This window comes from Saccostrea echinata, unplaced genomic scaffold, assembly GCF_033153115.1.
Source record: "Saccostrea echinata isolate AGI-Se365-2 ecotype Australia unplaced genomic scaffold, CSIRO_AGI_Sech_v1 ptg000002l, whole genome shotgun sequence".
In the NCBI taxonomy this organism is placed as follows: Eukaryota; Metazoa; Mollusca; class Bivalvia; order Ostreida; family Ostreidae; genus Saccostrea; species Saccostrea echinata.
Window position 1 is genome coordinate 23956388 of NW_026889751.1, and position 17690 is coordinate 23974077.

Consider the following 17690-nt stretch of genomic DNA (forward strand, 5'->3'; position numbering starts at 1 on the left):
TGTTTTGCGTTTAAACGCAATAATTATTGCGTTTAAACGCAATAAAGAATATTTCTTTCTCTGAACTGGCCTCAATGGGCTTCCGTAGAAAAAAAACAAAACAAAAAACAAAACAAAAAACGGGAAAATTATTAGAATCACAATTGTACAAACGGCTTTCATCCCCCAAAGAGAATCACGTTTTTGCTAACCACTCCAGTTCCCAGTTATTTCTCAGTTGTTTCACTACATTTCTGTCTTTGCTTCTATCAATACTTCGCTTGTGTCTTTCATGGTCTATTTTCTGAACAGTGTATGGAGCTACTACAACACGTGTTCTATCTGGACACATGGAAAACGCCCATCGCTCAAGTTTCCGTTGAATAGCTGCCATTGCCTGATTCTCCCTCACTGATTTTGTCAGATGGAAAAGAACGTTTGAGACCTTTGTGTTATAAACCATAAGTATCTAAAATACAATAGAAAATATAATTATAGTCGATTACAGGACAGTAATATTCATTTGATTAGATACAGATGATTGGAATCAAGGGTCTTTATAAGAATGTCCACATGAGTACCAAAAACTAAGAATAATAAGGATTTTTACCGTAGAAATAGAAGTTTTGAATGAGATTGTATAAGAGTTAACCTTTAGTATGTGATTTAGTTTTGAAACATCTCCATTGCTTTCAATATAAACTGACACGTTTCCGGAAACCCTCATTGCCATTTCCTGTTCTAAAATATCAAGTAAAGGAGACGGATTGTCAGCGGGATCGTACAAGAGTTCTTCGTTCGTCTCTGAAGGTTTTGGTTTGTATTTAGTTGTTAATGTTTCCTCTAAAAAGGAATTAACATGTATATTACACAAGTAAAATTTTACTGGAAAAGAACATTAAAAAAATAACAAAGTCAAAACAAAACAAAACACATACACACACAATTATTAACATAATAAAAACGAAATGAGAATATAAGAAACAATTTAAATAAGAGGCCCATAGACCACAACGTTCACCCGAGTCACTTTAGTCAAGAAGATTGTTTCCCTTTTTAATTTTATATTAATATTTTGACTCCATGTTAAGGAATAAAATCTAGACCTATTGGAGCTACATTTTTGCAAACTTAAATCAGCAAAACATTGGAATGGTTTATCTACATCAATAAGATCAACACGGTACTGGTATTTTGGAAAGTTTTTTTCTTGTTCATTGCGTAAGTAATTTTTGGATCGATATCTGATTTCGGGACAACTTTTACCAAGATTTCATAATTTAAACAAATCTACATCACACATTTGAGATAAATTTTGCTAATTATTAATAATAATTGTTTCTTATTGTATTCTAAAATCCTTCTCTAGGACCCTGATCTGAACAAATTTAAATATATATATAGTACTTGAGGATACTTGTATAACAAAATGATTATCATGACTTTACTGTATTTTTTAATAAAGGTTTTTGCTACATATTTGAGTGTTAATCTTAATCACCTATTTTGGACCCACCCTAGCCCAAGTACATGATTTGAACAAAATTCAATCCACACTATTAAATGAAGCTTTCAAATAACTTTCGTCTTCTCTGGCCCGGTGGTTCTTAAGAAGCTTTTTAAAAGATGTCACTAAATTTTTACTAATTCTTAAATCTCCCCTGAAAAGATGACAAGACCCTTCCTTTGAATATAGTTAAATTTCCTTCACCCAAAGGATGCTTTGTGGCAAGTTGATGAAACTGGCCTAGTGATTCTTAAGAAGTCGAAAATATGAAAAATTAAGAGAGGACAAGACAGACGATGGACGAACGTCGTACACCATTTGATCGGAAAAACTCACTAAATCTAAAAATCTTAACAAATATTAAAAAGTATAAATAAATAACCAAAATAAGATCAGAGGAAAAAGATAAGATTGGGTATTCATATGGTATTTATAATCAACATAAATGATTTTCTCCTTCAATTAGAATTGGATACAATAAATTAAACATTTTATTCGGCTTACGTAGAAAAGAATGAAGCTGAACGTTTTCGATACATGCACTTCCGTCATGACACGCCAAAGAGTGAACCTCTGATTTTGAGTTTTCTGTATTGTAAAACGCCCCGGTGTTTCTAAGGTCTGGGAATGGAGTGGAGGATCCGTCCAAAAAATAAGACATAAGGTCAAAGCATGCCATCGTCTTTTCCTTCCATATTTTTCCTTTGAGAATAGATGCAACTTTAAAGTATTACATTCAAACAAAAAACAAACAATTGCTTGACTTTATAAAGTCAAAAACTTCAGTAAACTAAAGGAGATGAAAATTGATGTAACTTAATAGTAGTTCTTGCAGAAGTTAATAGCTTCTCTTGTAAAACATTGACGATTAAATTTATTTTTTCTTCGAGATAATGTTAAAAGGTATATTTTATGTTATATTTCTCAAAGCAGTTGGTAGAGCGCTTGAAATCAGACTAAACTGTTGGAGGAGTAGTATTTTGAAAGTATTTCACAGAAATTTCTATTTTTAGTGACCATGATAACACCGTTCATCATAATTAAAAATCGATACAGATAATTATGTATCTTAGTGTTGTCTACTTGTGTGCCAAGTTTTTTTTTAATGCAATTAGACCAAAACTGTTGAAGGAATAGCGTTTTGAGGGCATTTCACAGAAATTTTTATTTTTACTAACCATGGCAACACCGTTCATCGAAATTAAAAACCGATAGAAAGTATTATGTATCTTAGTGTAGTCTACTTGTGTGCTAAGTTATGTTGAAATCAGATCAAAACTGTAGGAGGAGTAGAATTTGGAAAAAAATGTTTACAGCCGTACAGACGGACGACGGACTCCTTACTATCGCATGAGCTCTTCTGGTTTCTGACAAGTAGAAGTAACGAGGCCCAATATTATACATATATTACATGACTTCGAGGGCAGCATACCAGAATATTTGCCCCCGAGGTGACAGGAAAGCCCTGGAGTGTTATGTCGCCCGATGCCGAAGGCAGAGGGCGACATAACACTCCAGGGCTTTCCTGTTACCGAGGGGCAAATATTCTGGTATTGTTGCCCGAGAAGCCATGTAATATATGGTATATAACATTTTTAAATAACCAAAATCGGTTATCGAACATATTTATTGAACACTATGTACACATGTACATATCTGAAAAAAAACTATTAATTGTTTAATAAATAGCTGATTCGTTGGCACTGTTTGTTTCAATAATAATGGTAATGAACATTAACACTGCTGTTGTTAAAATGCATAATTGGCGCCGGCAGAAATTTCTGAAAACCGTTTTCTTTTCCCTGATAAAGGTTCAAGTCTAGTGTTTTTGTTTCTTCTGTAAAAACTGTTTCAAGAAGTCTTCGTTCCTGTGAGTTTGTAATATCAAGAAAGTCCATATCTGTAAAGAGATGGAACCATTGTAACCACAGTTAAAAGTTAAATTTAAGGAAAGAAATCTATGATTCGGTTATTTACCTTCAAAGCATAAATGTTCGTCATGTAGAGGTGACGGGGGAGAGGGAGATTTGCTAGCAGCGGCTTTGTTCTCAACTGTAAAATTTATTATAAGAAAAATTGCTTAATACAATACTTATCTGTGAACTTGGTAATTTTTTTTTTTTGAAAAATTAAACTTTATTTAATTAATTTTATTTTAAAATATACTATTTTTTTTTTACATACCGAGAACAGAGTCTCCTGTTACTGCCTTTGAGATTGTCATGGCCATGTCTAGTTTTTTTCTGTCGTCTACATGGGCTGCGTAGCTTCTTATGCTGCTTTCTGACTGGTGTCCAGATATACACATTATGTGCCGAGCTTCGAAACCAGATCTATCTAGTTCTGTTATTGACGTTGCGCGCAAACAGTGGTTAGTGTACATCTTTGAAAGTTCGGCTTTTTTGGATAGGTTTTTCATTTTATCCCCAAGAGTATTTTTCCCCACCGCTATTTTATCATACTTAAGTTCATTTCCTTTGCTGGGTCTCTGCCAAAGTACATCAAGATCCTTATTTAATTTATCAATATAAGACATAAACGAAGTATAAGGACAAAGCGGACTGTCTTTCAGTTCATACATTCTCCCTCCTTGGCTGTGAATTTCATCATTTTTGTGGTTTTTTGTGGCATGATCTCTTGCAATGAATACAAATCTGCCTTCATCGTCAGTACTTGTTGAGAAGTCACTAATTTTTAATTCTCTAAGGTTTTCTCTACCTCTGTTGCAAAAATACAGCATGTAATCTACGAAAACTTTATTCTGTAGTCCTTCGGCTTCCTCTAAGTTGAAGGAAGTGTATAGTTTTTGAAGATCCGATCTTGTAATTGGATCTTTGTGCACAACAGCTCCTTTACCTTCTTTTTTTATCTTTGAACACACAGCAAGAAACACATTATTCGCCTCCTTGAAATCGATATCATTTACGATGTCAACTTTTCTTTTTTTGAAAAAATGTTTTTGTAGGCCATACCTTATTGAAATCATACTTCTCTTTGCATAGATTTCCCCTTCTGAATTTCTCAACCCCCCATAGAATAGCTTAAGGAATTCCTGCAGCTCTGACTTGGGCGTCGAGTATAATTCCGAAATATCCCGTCCTGTTTCATTGCAGAATGTTTTCAGCACGCTGACACTTGTGTTGATAACTTTCGTTGTATTTACGGAATTTTTCTCCTCAATTAAATTATCAAGTTCCTCTGAATTCAAATGAACAAAACGCAGACGTTGTCCGGACATTTTTAATTTTCGCGGAACTGTTTACGTTTGCTTAGCAACTGCCTCTGTGAATTTCGAACCCGACTTAATCAATATTACAGAATGACTGCACGCGAGGGAATATAACGGTGTTCGGGAGGGCAATATAACGGTTTCCGGTGTAATATAACTATATCCGGCGTGATTCAGCAGTTTTTCAGGGCACATGGATAAAAATATCGTATTTGTGACATAATAGGAAAACTTATTCAAAAATGTTATATTATACAATTATTACATGATCGTGAGGGAAATATGAAGATTTATTCAGCCAAGAAAATTCATATTCCCCGAAGGCTTCGCCCGAGGGGAATATGATATTTCTTGGCTGAATAAATCATGTTTCCCGAACATTCATGCAATAAATTGTTTATTATACCGAAACAAGCAAAAACTTTAAAAATAAACATAAACTTTCAAATTAGGCACCGCTCTTAAATTCACTTTCAATTTTAACGTAGTGTTACTGAAACACAGAAGTCAATCAGCAACTTTGTGACGTAAACCAGGCTATTGTGACGTCTACTACTCTCGGGAGTTTCAACGAACGATAACTATTGCGAGAAAATGCATTAGGTCTCCGAAGAGGTTGAATATGATGAAAAGCATGACGACGACAGGGAAATATGAAGTTGTATGGCCCTGTCACTTGATAATCTAGAACCAATCAGACAACATGTTGTATAGAATAATTATAATGAGGTATAATAATATGGAATGTGTTGACAAAAACCCTATCTGCTCCATTGCCCTAGGTGCCGAGTAAAAGTTTAAATTTGAAGCCCTTTGCTGGCATTTGAGTGAAATCATCTTGTGAATGACTTAAAAGTACAACAAGAGGCCCAAGGGCCTTAACGGTCACCTGAGTATAATACAACAATTTAGAGGATCCATAGAGTAAAAAATGAACTGAAAGGTGAAGCTTTGTTGCCCAAAAGCAAGAAAAATAGGGTGATCAGGATCAACAAAATAATTAGTCTACTGTTCATTAACAGTTCATAAATTAGGTTCTAATCTGTTCCCCATTTATCACTATCACCATACAGTATATGAACAAATTATCAGTGATTCTGTACTATTTCAATTCCCTTACATTGGACTCTCTTGGTCTTTGATGAACATTGAATAAGACAAGTTATTTTTGTCTCATTTTTATTTATCTATTACTTTCAAGTCTACCTGATCATTTAAACTATAAAAGTACTTTTTGTATTATACAATAAAAAATCTTGCATAATTCTCCTCTTCTATTAACCTTTCAAGTACATTATTTACAGTGATTAATTATCAAAAGTAAATAGCAAAGGGGAATAACTCCTCTCAGTTGAATACAAATTAATAGAGCTCTGGCCAGGACCAGAACACTTGATCAAATGGTCCAGATGTTCAAAAATCTTTTGTTATATTAAAACTTTTACTCTTTTTGCCTCTGATATGTCCAGGTGCAGAGAAGATTTTCAAAGAAATAATGCACTTTTACTACAGATTCTCTATATTATCAATAGAGCCCCCCCCCCCCCACACACACACACACCAGAACCCCTGACCTTGGGGCCATGAATTTCACAATTTTGGTAGAGTCACCCTTGCTTATCATAACTATGTATTCAATTTGTTTCAATAATACCCAGGAGTAGAGAAGAAGATTTTCAAAGAAATAATGCACTTTCACTATATGATCTATATAGCCCCACCCTAGCGCCAGAACCCCTGACCCTGGGCCATGAATATCAAAATTTTGGTAGAGTCACACTTGCTTATCATAACTATGTATTCAATTTGTTTCAATAATACCCAGGAGTAGAGAAGAAGATTTTTCAAAGAAATAATGCACTTTCACTATATGATCTATATAGCCCCGCCCTAGCACCAGAACCCCTGACCCTGGGGCCATGAATTTCAAAATTTTGGAAAAAGCATCCTTGTGCACCATTACTATGCACTTAGTTTGTTTAAATAATATCCAGGAGCAGAGAATAAGATTTTCAAAGACTTAATGCATTTTCACTATATAATTAATAGAGCCCCGCCCTACCACCAGAACCCCTGACTCTGGGGCCATGAAATTCACAATTTTGGAAAAGGCATCAATGCTTATCATAACCATGCACTTAGTTTGTTTATATAATATCCAGGAACAGAGAAGAAGATTTTCAAAGAATTAATGCATTTTCACTATATAATCAATAGAGCCCCACCCTAACACCAGAACCCCGACCCTGGGGCCATGAATTTCACAATTTTGGAAGAATCATCCTTGTGCATCATTATCATACACTTGATTTGTTTAAATAATACCCAGGAGCAGAGAAGAAGATTTTCAAAGAATTAATGCATTTTCACTATATAATCAATAGAGCCCCGCCCTAACACCAGAACCCCTGACCCAGGGGCCATGAATTTCACAATTTTGGTAGAGGGCTCAATGCTTATTACAATCATGCCAACAGTTTGACTGCTTGATGTCCAGGAGTAAAGAAGAAGATTTTTAAAGATAGCACTAATTTTGATGGTTTTAGCCCCACCCCTCAGGCCCCAGGGGGGCAGGGACCATGAAATTCACAATTTTTGTACCCCTTTACCTGTTGATGCTATATGCCAAAATTGGTTGAAATTGGTTCAGTGGTTCAAGAGAAGAAGCTAAAAATGTTCAAAAGTTTACGACCGACGCACGACGCACGTCGCACGACGGACGACGACGGACGAAAACAGATAGCAATAGGTCACCTGAGTGACCCAGGTGACCTAAAAATCAATCAATCGAATAAATCACCCTAGAATAAAGGATAATAATTTGAACCTTTTCAGTATTAGCAATACATAAACATTCCTGCAAATTGGAGGTAGCTGTGGTTCTTCTGCGTAAAAAATATTAAAAGAAAACATTGCCTTTAATTCCCTTAAAGCAAAGCTCATTAACAATTGTGGTTTTATCGAAGGCAAGGAAGAAAGTATGCTACCTTTTTTATCGTCTGAAAGGTTTTCCAATTATCTGACACTTTAAACTAATATAAATTACTATTATTTGGAAGGTTACCTTTTCCGATGCAACCACCACACATTGACACCAGACATTTGTTGACTTTATCTCTAAGTGTCGCCCTATCTAGCGGCCCGTTTCCAGTGACTTCATTCAATCGTTTAAAAAGATCAGAAGCTGACTTCTGGCGATCAGAGGAAGTTGAAAAACAAACAGCGGAAACCCCAGAATCCGAATTACAAGAACTGTAATTATGATTAGCAAGTATGATTTGAAAAACTATAAGATAAATTCGAAATTTATATAAAACCATCAAAATCAGAATTACTGACAATATTTAAATATTCATTTCAACAAAACTTGCAGAAGAGAGATTATTAATCCAGATATAGCAAATAGATAAGCTTCTTCATTCTATTTATAAATATATACATTTAAATGCCAACAAAGCAAAAAGATAATTGGTACATTGTACCATATTTTTATGAAAAATAATGTTAATAGTGTTGAAAGAGTTACTGACAAAATAAAAATAATTACTCTTCGTTGGAATATTTTATGTAATATGCTTTGGATCCTAGGGGTGGAGTTTGGCATGCTCTTGTTCTATTCGTTGGATCAATGAAAGCACCACCTAAGTTAATCAAATTACTTATATTAAGAAGTTTGACAATGCAAACGCAAAGTACAGGAAAATTTTTAATCGATATTTTAATTATCAGCAGTAATTCCTTTTACCAACCTTTATTAAATCCCGTCTCTATTTCTTTCAGCTCGTTGTACAATTTCGGAAATCCTGCATCCCAAACTTTAATAAATTCCTCTTTTGGGGTTGACTCCCTTATATCAACATACAACCTATCTGAGTGAGCCCCAATACCTAGTATTAACCTCTTAGGAATAAGATTTTTTACACATGATCTGATAATTGTTAATCCAAGATTTGATAACTCTTTCAGTGACAATCCTTGTCCAACTTCTACTGCTTGGCCTACTGAAAACCGCCATTTTTCTTCTGAATGTCTTAATTCAATATTTCTATTGTTATCTGACCTTACACGATATCCAGAACCAGGTATCACTTTGATGCATCCCTCATAATGACTACTGGCTTCCTCCAAGCATTCTAACAGTTTTACATCAAATCTAAAGTACCTATATTTCTGAATTTTTAAATCGGCTATTCTATAACAATCTGAGAGTTTTATTGAATCATTGAATCCATCTAGAAGAAGGGGATACATTAAGCTATAATCTGCCTCTGCTGGTATTTCGTATTCTACTGTGTCCTTAGCTGGGGGTTCTGTTTCATGCATGTTCAGGTTTGGATAATTCACTATGACAGTGTTAACGCCAGTAGCTGGTCGAACGCTAACTATGATGTGATCGGATTCCTTTGTCACGTGATCAAATCCCGCGAGAACGGCGAGATTCGCCAGTTTACTGTTGCTCAGTGACACACCTGTGTTTACTGATATTTTCAATGATCTGCGAAATAAAATAGCAGTATTGTTTGATATGGCTAATTATGTCACAAATGAATTAATATTAATTTTCAAAGAGTAGTATCTCACAAATAATTTAAAAAATAATTACGATGCCAGATGTTTTTGTTATGCTAGTAATTGGGTTCAATATAATACCAAAAATACCATACCTCCCAACAGCTGACAAGGTCGTCCCAGTTGATCTCTTTCCTCGCGGCGGATCAGTCTTGGATACCTTCACTGATATGCAATAAATGTAAAAGGTATAGGTAACAAACAGTGTTCGATCACAAAAAATCTATAAGAAATACAAATATGTAAAGAGAGCATAAAATACAGACTACTGGGAATTTCGCAGGTGGTATCAGAGTCTAGCAGGAGTTAGCATCCCCTGCTGACCAGTCTCAACTGCCATAAGCCCTATGCATTGATCAGGTAAACGGAACATTTCGTGTTCAAATTAAGTATAAAAACAAAACCCTAACAATTGGTGTGAAACAAGTCAGCCAAAATTCGACCTAATGATAAGTTATATATACTAACAAGGTCATTATAACGACCATAGAATTTACAAATAAAACATTTCTTCAAACATTACGAATCGGATATCATAAAATGAATAAAATCTATTAGCATTCTCCAAACACAGTGATTTAAATCGAGATTATTTATTTATTGATTTTGAAATTTATCAATTGGTTGCACCTGGTTTCCAAACTTCTTTTTGGAACTGCTCCGCATTCCACTTCATTCTAGTGCATATACTTCCTTTGCCGGTTGTCGTGCATTTGTATTTAGTCTTGTATTCTGGATGGCTGAGATAAATGGCTGCCGCATTTGCCCACTGACCATTGGTGACAGCAGTGTTAAACTTCTTTTTAAGAGTTCCAGAAATTTCCCCTCTATATCTTGCGTTGATGATGGCAATTTTCGTAGCCGTGTCCAAATGTACGAATATTTTAAAAGGAACGATACTGTTGATGCTTCTTATAATGTGCCTTCTCATTGTTCTCTTTTAAAAACAATCTCTCAAAATATTAAATTGCAAATAATATTTGAATACGTTATAATAGTAGCTAATGTATGTTTTGTGTAGTACTTAAATGCATTGCTTATTGTTATGTAAGTGAGTTTTTTAAATAACGGGTTATAAATGTAAAATTAGAATTCAGGGTACAAAATTTTCATAACTCTAACAAAACTTGTTGGAACAAGTGTGTTTTTCTTTGCAGAATAATAAAAACTTACATCGTATAGGAAAAGTGCTTGTTCTTTTGTTAAACTTTGTTCCCCATTCATTATTTTGTTATAATCCAGGCTTGGGATTGTTTCCAATAGAAAATCTTTCTTTTCTGTCGAATCTTTTGCTTCACGAAGACTGTACCCGATTCCTAAAGATTAAATTATTTATTCATTTTTATCAAATTATAAGAGATTTAAAATTATTGTGATAACCCATTAGCCATTGTCCGCATAAAAACATTCTTTCGTTACTTCAAAAAGATGAATTCCAACTTCAAATAAGAGAACATTTAAATACGGTTTTTAATATATCAATTTGGTTTTACAAATCTTACAGATGTTAAACTTAAATAATTTTTTATTATAGCCTGTTTATGAATAGATTAAAACCGGTCACTAAGTTAATGTTTCATGTACAGTAAAACAACTTATAGAGAAACGCGTATGATAAATTGATACTAACAGCAAAATAATTTTCATTATTTGTGGCTTCAAAATATATTGTGAAGTTAACGGATTTAACGAATTACACTTATAACGAAGCAAAATTGTCCGTTTCGTAATTATATCTTTATATCGTAATGGAAATGTATGTTTATTTTTCATACCAATAGTTGGATCATTAGGAATTGGGTTGTGAATTTTGAGGATAGTATTATCACTGCCCATACATGAAGACAAGAACGTCATCAGATTCCCGTCTCTGACATTCAGGTTCTGAATGTCTGAATCCATTGTAGCCTGATCCCATTTCCCAGAACAAACTTCGAATATCATTATTACTTTGAGTAGTAAATGATATTCTTTTCCAGTGAAGAATTGACAAGGATCGCCTGTTAAAAAAATATTTATCCGTAAGAAGTAACCATAATGCGTCCAAAATATACAGAATATAACGTTTTTAATTTCCAGTTGAACTTTGTGCTTACCTGAGCATACATTTCCGTAGAGAATCATTTTCGAATCGTCACCTTGATTACAAGCTAGGAAGAGAATATATACAGTTGTATTTTGCTTCTGTACAACATTCTGAACTCATTAACATATACATATGGTGTATTTATTATAATTAGACATTGCAAAGTACAAAGGTCTGAGAAATATTAATTATTAAGTAATTCTAAAAAGTGTAAAATTTACCTGGATTTGAAGGGATAGTAACACCAGGAGCGAATGGATTTTGTTCTACAGAAGAGTAAAAATATAAAGCATGCGGCTTCAATTTTTCTTACAAAAAATGATGTGTGTTTTGGTTTAATTATGAAATTACACATGTAGAATCGTGCACTGTCTTTATTTCTTTCATTAAATAGTCAATATACATAATGCATTTTTAAAAGCAAATATTAAATAAAAAACTGGCTTCATTCATTGGTTATTTTTAACGACAACATTAAATTGAATTATGAACACTGCAAAGTTCATATAGAAAATAGCTAACCTCAGCTTTATTAGAGAAGGCTTTGAAAAAAACTGACAAAATTTATTGATAAGAAAAACGCATAACACTTTACTTGAAAAAAAACACACCATGGAATGCTCACGTACATACTTCCAATAATGCATTATTGAACGTACCTTGACATGTAATTGGAGTCCACACACTGGCACTTTGGTCTCCAGAACAATCGTTTTTCATGCAACCTATTTTGTCATTGAGATAGCAGCAACGGGTATCTTTTATGCAGTTGTACTAAAATGTCAACAAAAAATGTTTATCAGTATTTTAAGGCAAATTTCAAGATTTGCTTTTGACTAAACATAAAAGTTACTTTGATATGGTTATGTCCAATTATAACAACAGATATATTTAAATACAAGACAAATGTCGATGGTTTTAAGACAAAAATACATACGACAGTCAGACTTATTACTAACACATTTAGTTTCTTTGTCGGAGGTTGAGCTTGGCATCAGTTCTTTACACTTTTGAAGATCCTGAAACAGCACCACTCCGGATCGACAAACACCGAGTTCTTCGTCTGTCATTCCAAGTGAGGATCCTTTTAAAATACATGTACATAATATTCATCATATCATTCCTACTTTTAAATACTTCGATCATATACAATGAACTGTAAGGGTTAACATTTTTTTCCAAACTTTATATTTGATTACTTGAAAATGCTTAAAATACGGAACGCACAAATCACATCATATGAGGATAAGTTATGTCAAATGAATATGTTTGTCATATCTCATGTATCATCAGGACCTTAAAGTTCTTACATCTCAAAATATCAATTTCGGTGAAAGATAAAAAGTTTAAAAAAACTAGATTTATCAGAATGAGAATGTATTTTTGACATCTATTTTTGTTGAAATGCTAACTTAGTTTATCATTTAAGAATAAAAAATTACAAAAGCTACATATACGCACATATCAAGAAATATTATAACCTAATTTCTCAATCTACAGTTCTCATTAATAAAAAGGCTAACAATGGTACATGTACTCACTCTGTGTTTCATCTTCTATCAACTTTACTAGCCTCCGTAATCTCGTGACAGCTCTAGTATTCATGGTCCGAGTCAAGCACCAATCCCAGGGATTATCAACGTCCTTATAATCTTTACACTGATTACATTCCCGGGTCAACGCTCCACAAGATGACGTCTTTGCTCCCTCTGGTTCAAACTCAACGTTCTGTAGTGGATACTGAACTAATCTGTGAATAATTCAATCAAAAATCATTCTTTGTCGAATGCGTTAAAAAAGTTTTCAGTAACACAGTTACTACTGTAGTATGAATAAAGATTATCATTCAATAATATTATATTGAAACGTCGCCTTTCATATTTTTTTTGATGTTTTGTAGGTACATGTAATAACATGCTTATTTTTACGTCATACCGAATTTTAATGACATAAAATGTACATATCACACCTGAGAAAGAAATCGGAAAAATTTCACCGAGTTTGATGTTACAAACATCGTATCCTAAGATTGAAAAGTAAAGATAGTGTTATCTTGTTGTCTATCACAAACATCTGGCTGTCCAAACTATTGGAAGAGAAGATGGAATAATACTCACCGTTGCATCTGTTCTAGGTTTTCTATGCTATATATATCATCTGCTTCTCCACATACATCTTGTGCAGTTTTACCCTGTGGGTAATATTTCCCACTACCAAAGAAGTCCTTTGAAGTAGATCCTAGAGTCTTTGCACTTACTTAAAAATACATGTATACAACATATTAAATTAGAAATGCGTATCATTGCAATGACTAAACTCACAGCATACTTCAGTGGTACAGAAATTTATTCCTCTTGTAAACAAATATAATTTTTGTTTAAAAATCATCAGTACGGGCGTATCAAAATATTATTCTATAATAAAGAAACATACCCAGACTAAATAAATGATCATCATATTTGTCTTTTTCCTCTCTCCAGGTGTTGACTTGAGCGATGTTGTTTGATTTCACTGCTCTTTTCTTTCTCTTTTTGTCCTGGTTTGTAAATAAAGACGCCGAATCATCAGAAATGCACATGTCAACTATGGAATTTCTGGTGAATATTTCGAAAAAATCGACATCGGAACATTGAATTAATTCCTTGAATCTTTGGAAAATATCTTCATTAGTCTCAGGTTCTTTACTGGAAAGGGTTTTGCTAAGGGCAACTCTAGCTGCTCTCCCAGTGTAAAACAATGACAGATTACCATGGCTTCCATCCGGATGTGCGGATGTAGGTTCGTCCCAAGCTTCCAAAATCAAAAGCTTTCTGTCCGGCCATTCAGCGGCAACCAGTTTTGATAATTTTGTTAAAACTTCTGCAAGTGTAGGTGTGACGTATCTATCGGAGCAGATGTTATCATCTTGAAAATAGTCCGCACAGTCGGTACAAGGATTTCCCGGATATCCACACCACGACGATTCGCTGGACTCTTCCGACAGGAATAAGATAGAATCCCCAAATAACTTTCGCAAACTAAATTAATGAAACAAATTGGATAAGAAATAACATTACACACTTGAGCATCATTTATTTTGTGCTGAAAAATGAAAAAGATGAGACTATAAGATTTGAATTTATGTGCTGAACAATTGAGAAATTATAAATGTTAAATCAGGTATACATACGAAGAAAATGATGACGAATTTCGGAGTACTACGTCATCTGTTGAACCACAAGCGCTTATCGTCGTCGTAGATATTTGTTGACTTCCAAAGCAATGCGCACGACATTTATTGAATAAATTTTGCTGAATCAAAGAGGAATTCGTCACTTGAGCTTTAGATAAAGTTGAAATGTCTCCCCTGTTAAAATGAAATGCATTCAATGCATTTTTTAGAAGACATATTGGCGCAACAAATTACTTTTTTATAACCGAGAGCAATGATAGAAAAATAATCAGTGTAGAGTGGGGACATATTTAATCAAGGTAAGTTGAAAGTACCATATTGGAATCCCAAATGCATCTACCACCAAAGAATTCTTTCCTGTGAAGAACACACTTGTAGTCTGAGCTGTCATATCTGTACACAGAGATACATCGGAAACTGATGATATCACATCCAGATTTTGATTTAATCTACAAAATTAATGATTTTTCCTCAAATACTACTTTTGACTTATTGAAAAAGTGATAGAAAAATACACTTATACTCAAGATTCCAGTACAATGAATACATGTCAAAATGACTAACCTTACGCTAAAAGGTGATCCAAAATCTAATAGAATATCTCGCTCTCTCCATTCAATATAGGGTTTTATGAAAATCTGATTAAAAAAGCATTTTTATACAGACATAAGTAGAATCTTTTGGTGCATATAAACAAAATAGAGCTTGAAAACCTTTTTTTCAATATACATCGCATACATACCTCCTGAGAAAGATTGATATGGATAGAAAATGAATCATTGGATAGTACTCCGTCATGTGGGCTGTGTTGTATCTGCCAATCAGATGTCGTGAGATGATTTGTTGGTGGACCATTGTGTTGACTGTGCTGATTGGCTAGATGTAGAAAAAAAAAACTCACTTAATCTGATTTTTCCCCCAGAAAAACATTTGCATCTACATCAAATGCATTGCTTAGAATAGTGGCATTGCATATTTCAAGAAAGAAACTTTAATTTGAAGATTGCAATTATATTTTTAAAAGAAAATTAATTTTTTTATTTTATCAAAAGTAAAGAAAATTAAAATCATCTTTCTCTTTTCAATGTGTACAAGAATGTTCGTGAACACTGATAATTCTGTGCCAAGGAAGCACCAGTTCCGTAAAGGTCTGTCATAATTTATTAAATTAAATTAAATTCTTTCAATATCTGTCGTGTAAATATTTTGAATATTCTTTTCGTCAACTTTGACCTTGGAGGACTGACACACAAAACAATACAAATCAGGTACACCGTCAGTCATTGATCATTTTTGAGAATTTTTTTTTGTTTCTGTAAAAGGACAGAATACACAAAACGTGCAACCCGATACATTGTCTTATTTTGACAGTGATTAAGATCTTCATAGTTCGCCTGCTTCTTTCAAAATGGAATTTAAATGAAATTCATTTTGAGATTTGAAAAGTCATCAATAACTTTACAAAGAAAACAATTAAAGATATAGGAATCTGTTGAAAGAATCTAAATACTGTCAATTAAAAATAAAAAAATAAATTATACTCTAATAAAATTTCATTGCATAAGGTCGCCTGTAAATAGATCAAGGGAGAGATAGACTGGCCTTGTATGACATTGAAACCTTCGAGATTTGAATGACCTTGACTTTTTGTAAATGTGATTAAGAAACAAAAAAATTCTATGACAGCAGTTAATCTAAAAAAATCTAAATGCATGATGCATTGAGATAAAAATAAATAAATTATATATCTAATTATTTTCATGTTGTATGAGTAACGTTTACTTTTATAGCTATCCGAATTATGGTATCCAATGCATAAAAAAGAAATTGTATACTGCAACACGAAATACGTAAGAAGTCATTTTTCAACAGGTTTAATGTTGAACCAAACGGCCTGAGGTTTACATTAACTTATGAATTTTATAACGATTATGAAACATAATTTTTACTGCTTGAAAAAATTATATTTAATATATCTTAAAAATATTTTGTTTTACGATAAATGACAAAGATTTTTTTTTTCAAATTGCTTCGTTATTTAAAAACTTTCAAAAGAAAATCTTAATAAATCCTTTTTGAGTATGTATACTCACATACGACAAATTTTCCCGATGTTTGGAAGGAGTCGTCGACCTTTATCTCCTGTGAAGACATTGATATTACATCCGCAGACAGATTAGTAATGGATTGGACGCTGATAGCCAGATGTATTGTGGGAAATCTTTTAAATGTTGCTAGCTGTATCGGATGAAGAAAAGTAGGAGCTGTATCCATAATTTTCCTTTCTAACTTGAGAGTCAGTTCTCTCTGAGATTCAATTGTAAACTGATAGTAATTTGTAGCTGTGCCTTCTATCTGAGAAAGGTAGGACTTTATAATAGGTTTGTTGGTTGTTTGGTCTCTTCTTATTCTCATTTCTCTGTGAAAATATTTTTGATGGTGTAATTTCATTTTTAATTTCACTGAGGTAAAAAAACAAAAACTAATAATGCTATAGAAATATATAACTGATTAATTGAAAATATTTTTCTTGCAGTTCTTACAAATGGTATGATAAATCAATCTTTCCAAAACAAGTAGAACACGTAAAATTGAACTCTGCCCCTGTTGAACTTTGATTCTGGCTTCCTGAATTAAATACCAGAACTTCCGGTTCTGGGTTATCGGCCATTTTCAGCAGAGAGAAAGGCTTTCTTTCTGGGTTTAATTCAACCGTTGTATTTGTTCTTTCTTCCCAGTTGATGCTATCCAAAATGTTCGACAGAAAATTCGTGTTGCTTCTTTTTGAGCGGTGTCTCACATGAACAGATAAGTCAGCCTCTTCTAGTATATCCAATGGGCTATAGAAAATAGAAATACCTTTACCAGTGTACTAATTAACAAAAGTTGTATTTTAGATTCAAACGTTAAGTATCATCGTTAACAATTAGACTGAGGATACCAACCTTGCATTTTCTACCGTAATATACAAGAGTCCTTTTCTTTTTTCCTCAATATATACAATTTTTCCAAGGACTCCATCCCCCGCTTTTGTGAACTTGAGTTGACATCTGAGGGATGCACTACCCACAACTACGTCTCCTATCCTCCATTCACTTCCAGAGTTTACAGAGACTAAGGATACTTTAATTAAATTATCTCTGCACAT

The 17690-nt window shown here is 33.5% G+C and overlaps 1 protein-coding gene across 1 annotated transcript; it reads right to left on the reverse strand.

Annotated features, from left to right (window-relative positions):
• LOC133178168 (uncharacterized) lies at positions 1-17690 on the reverse strand. The gene is made up of 24 exons (XM_061312916.1): positions 17488-17690; positions 17086-17382; positions 16636-16961; positions 15285-15418; positions 15107-15180; positions 14857-14991; positions 14540-14716; positions 13804-14387; positions 13488-13626; positions 12912-13120; positions 12330-12454; positions 12030-12144; positions 11592-11636; positions 11381-11434; positions 11060-11284; positions 10458-10600; positions 9915-10221; positions 9380-9449; positions 8465-9210; positions 8263-8356; positions 7780-7967; positions 1991-2188; positions 632-822; positions 1-448 (listed from the first exon to the last, which is right to left on the reverse strand). The coding sequence occupies exons 1-24, from the start codon at positions 17688-17690 to the stop codon at positions 176-178; spliced, it is 5052 nt and encodes a 1683-aa protein (XP_061168900.1). The 3' UTR covers positions 1-175.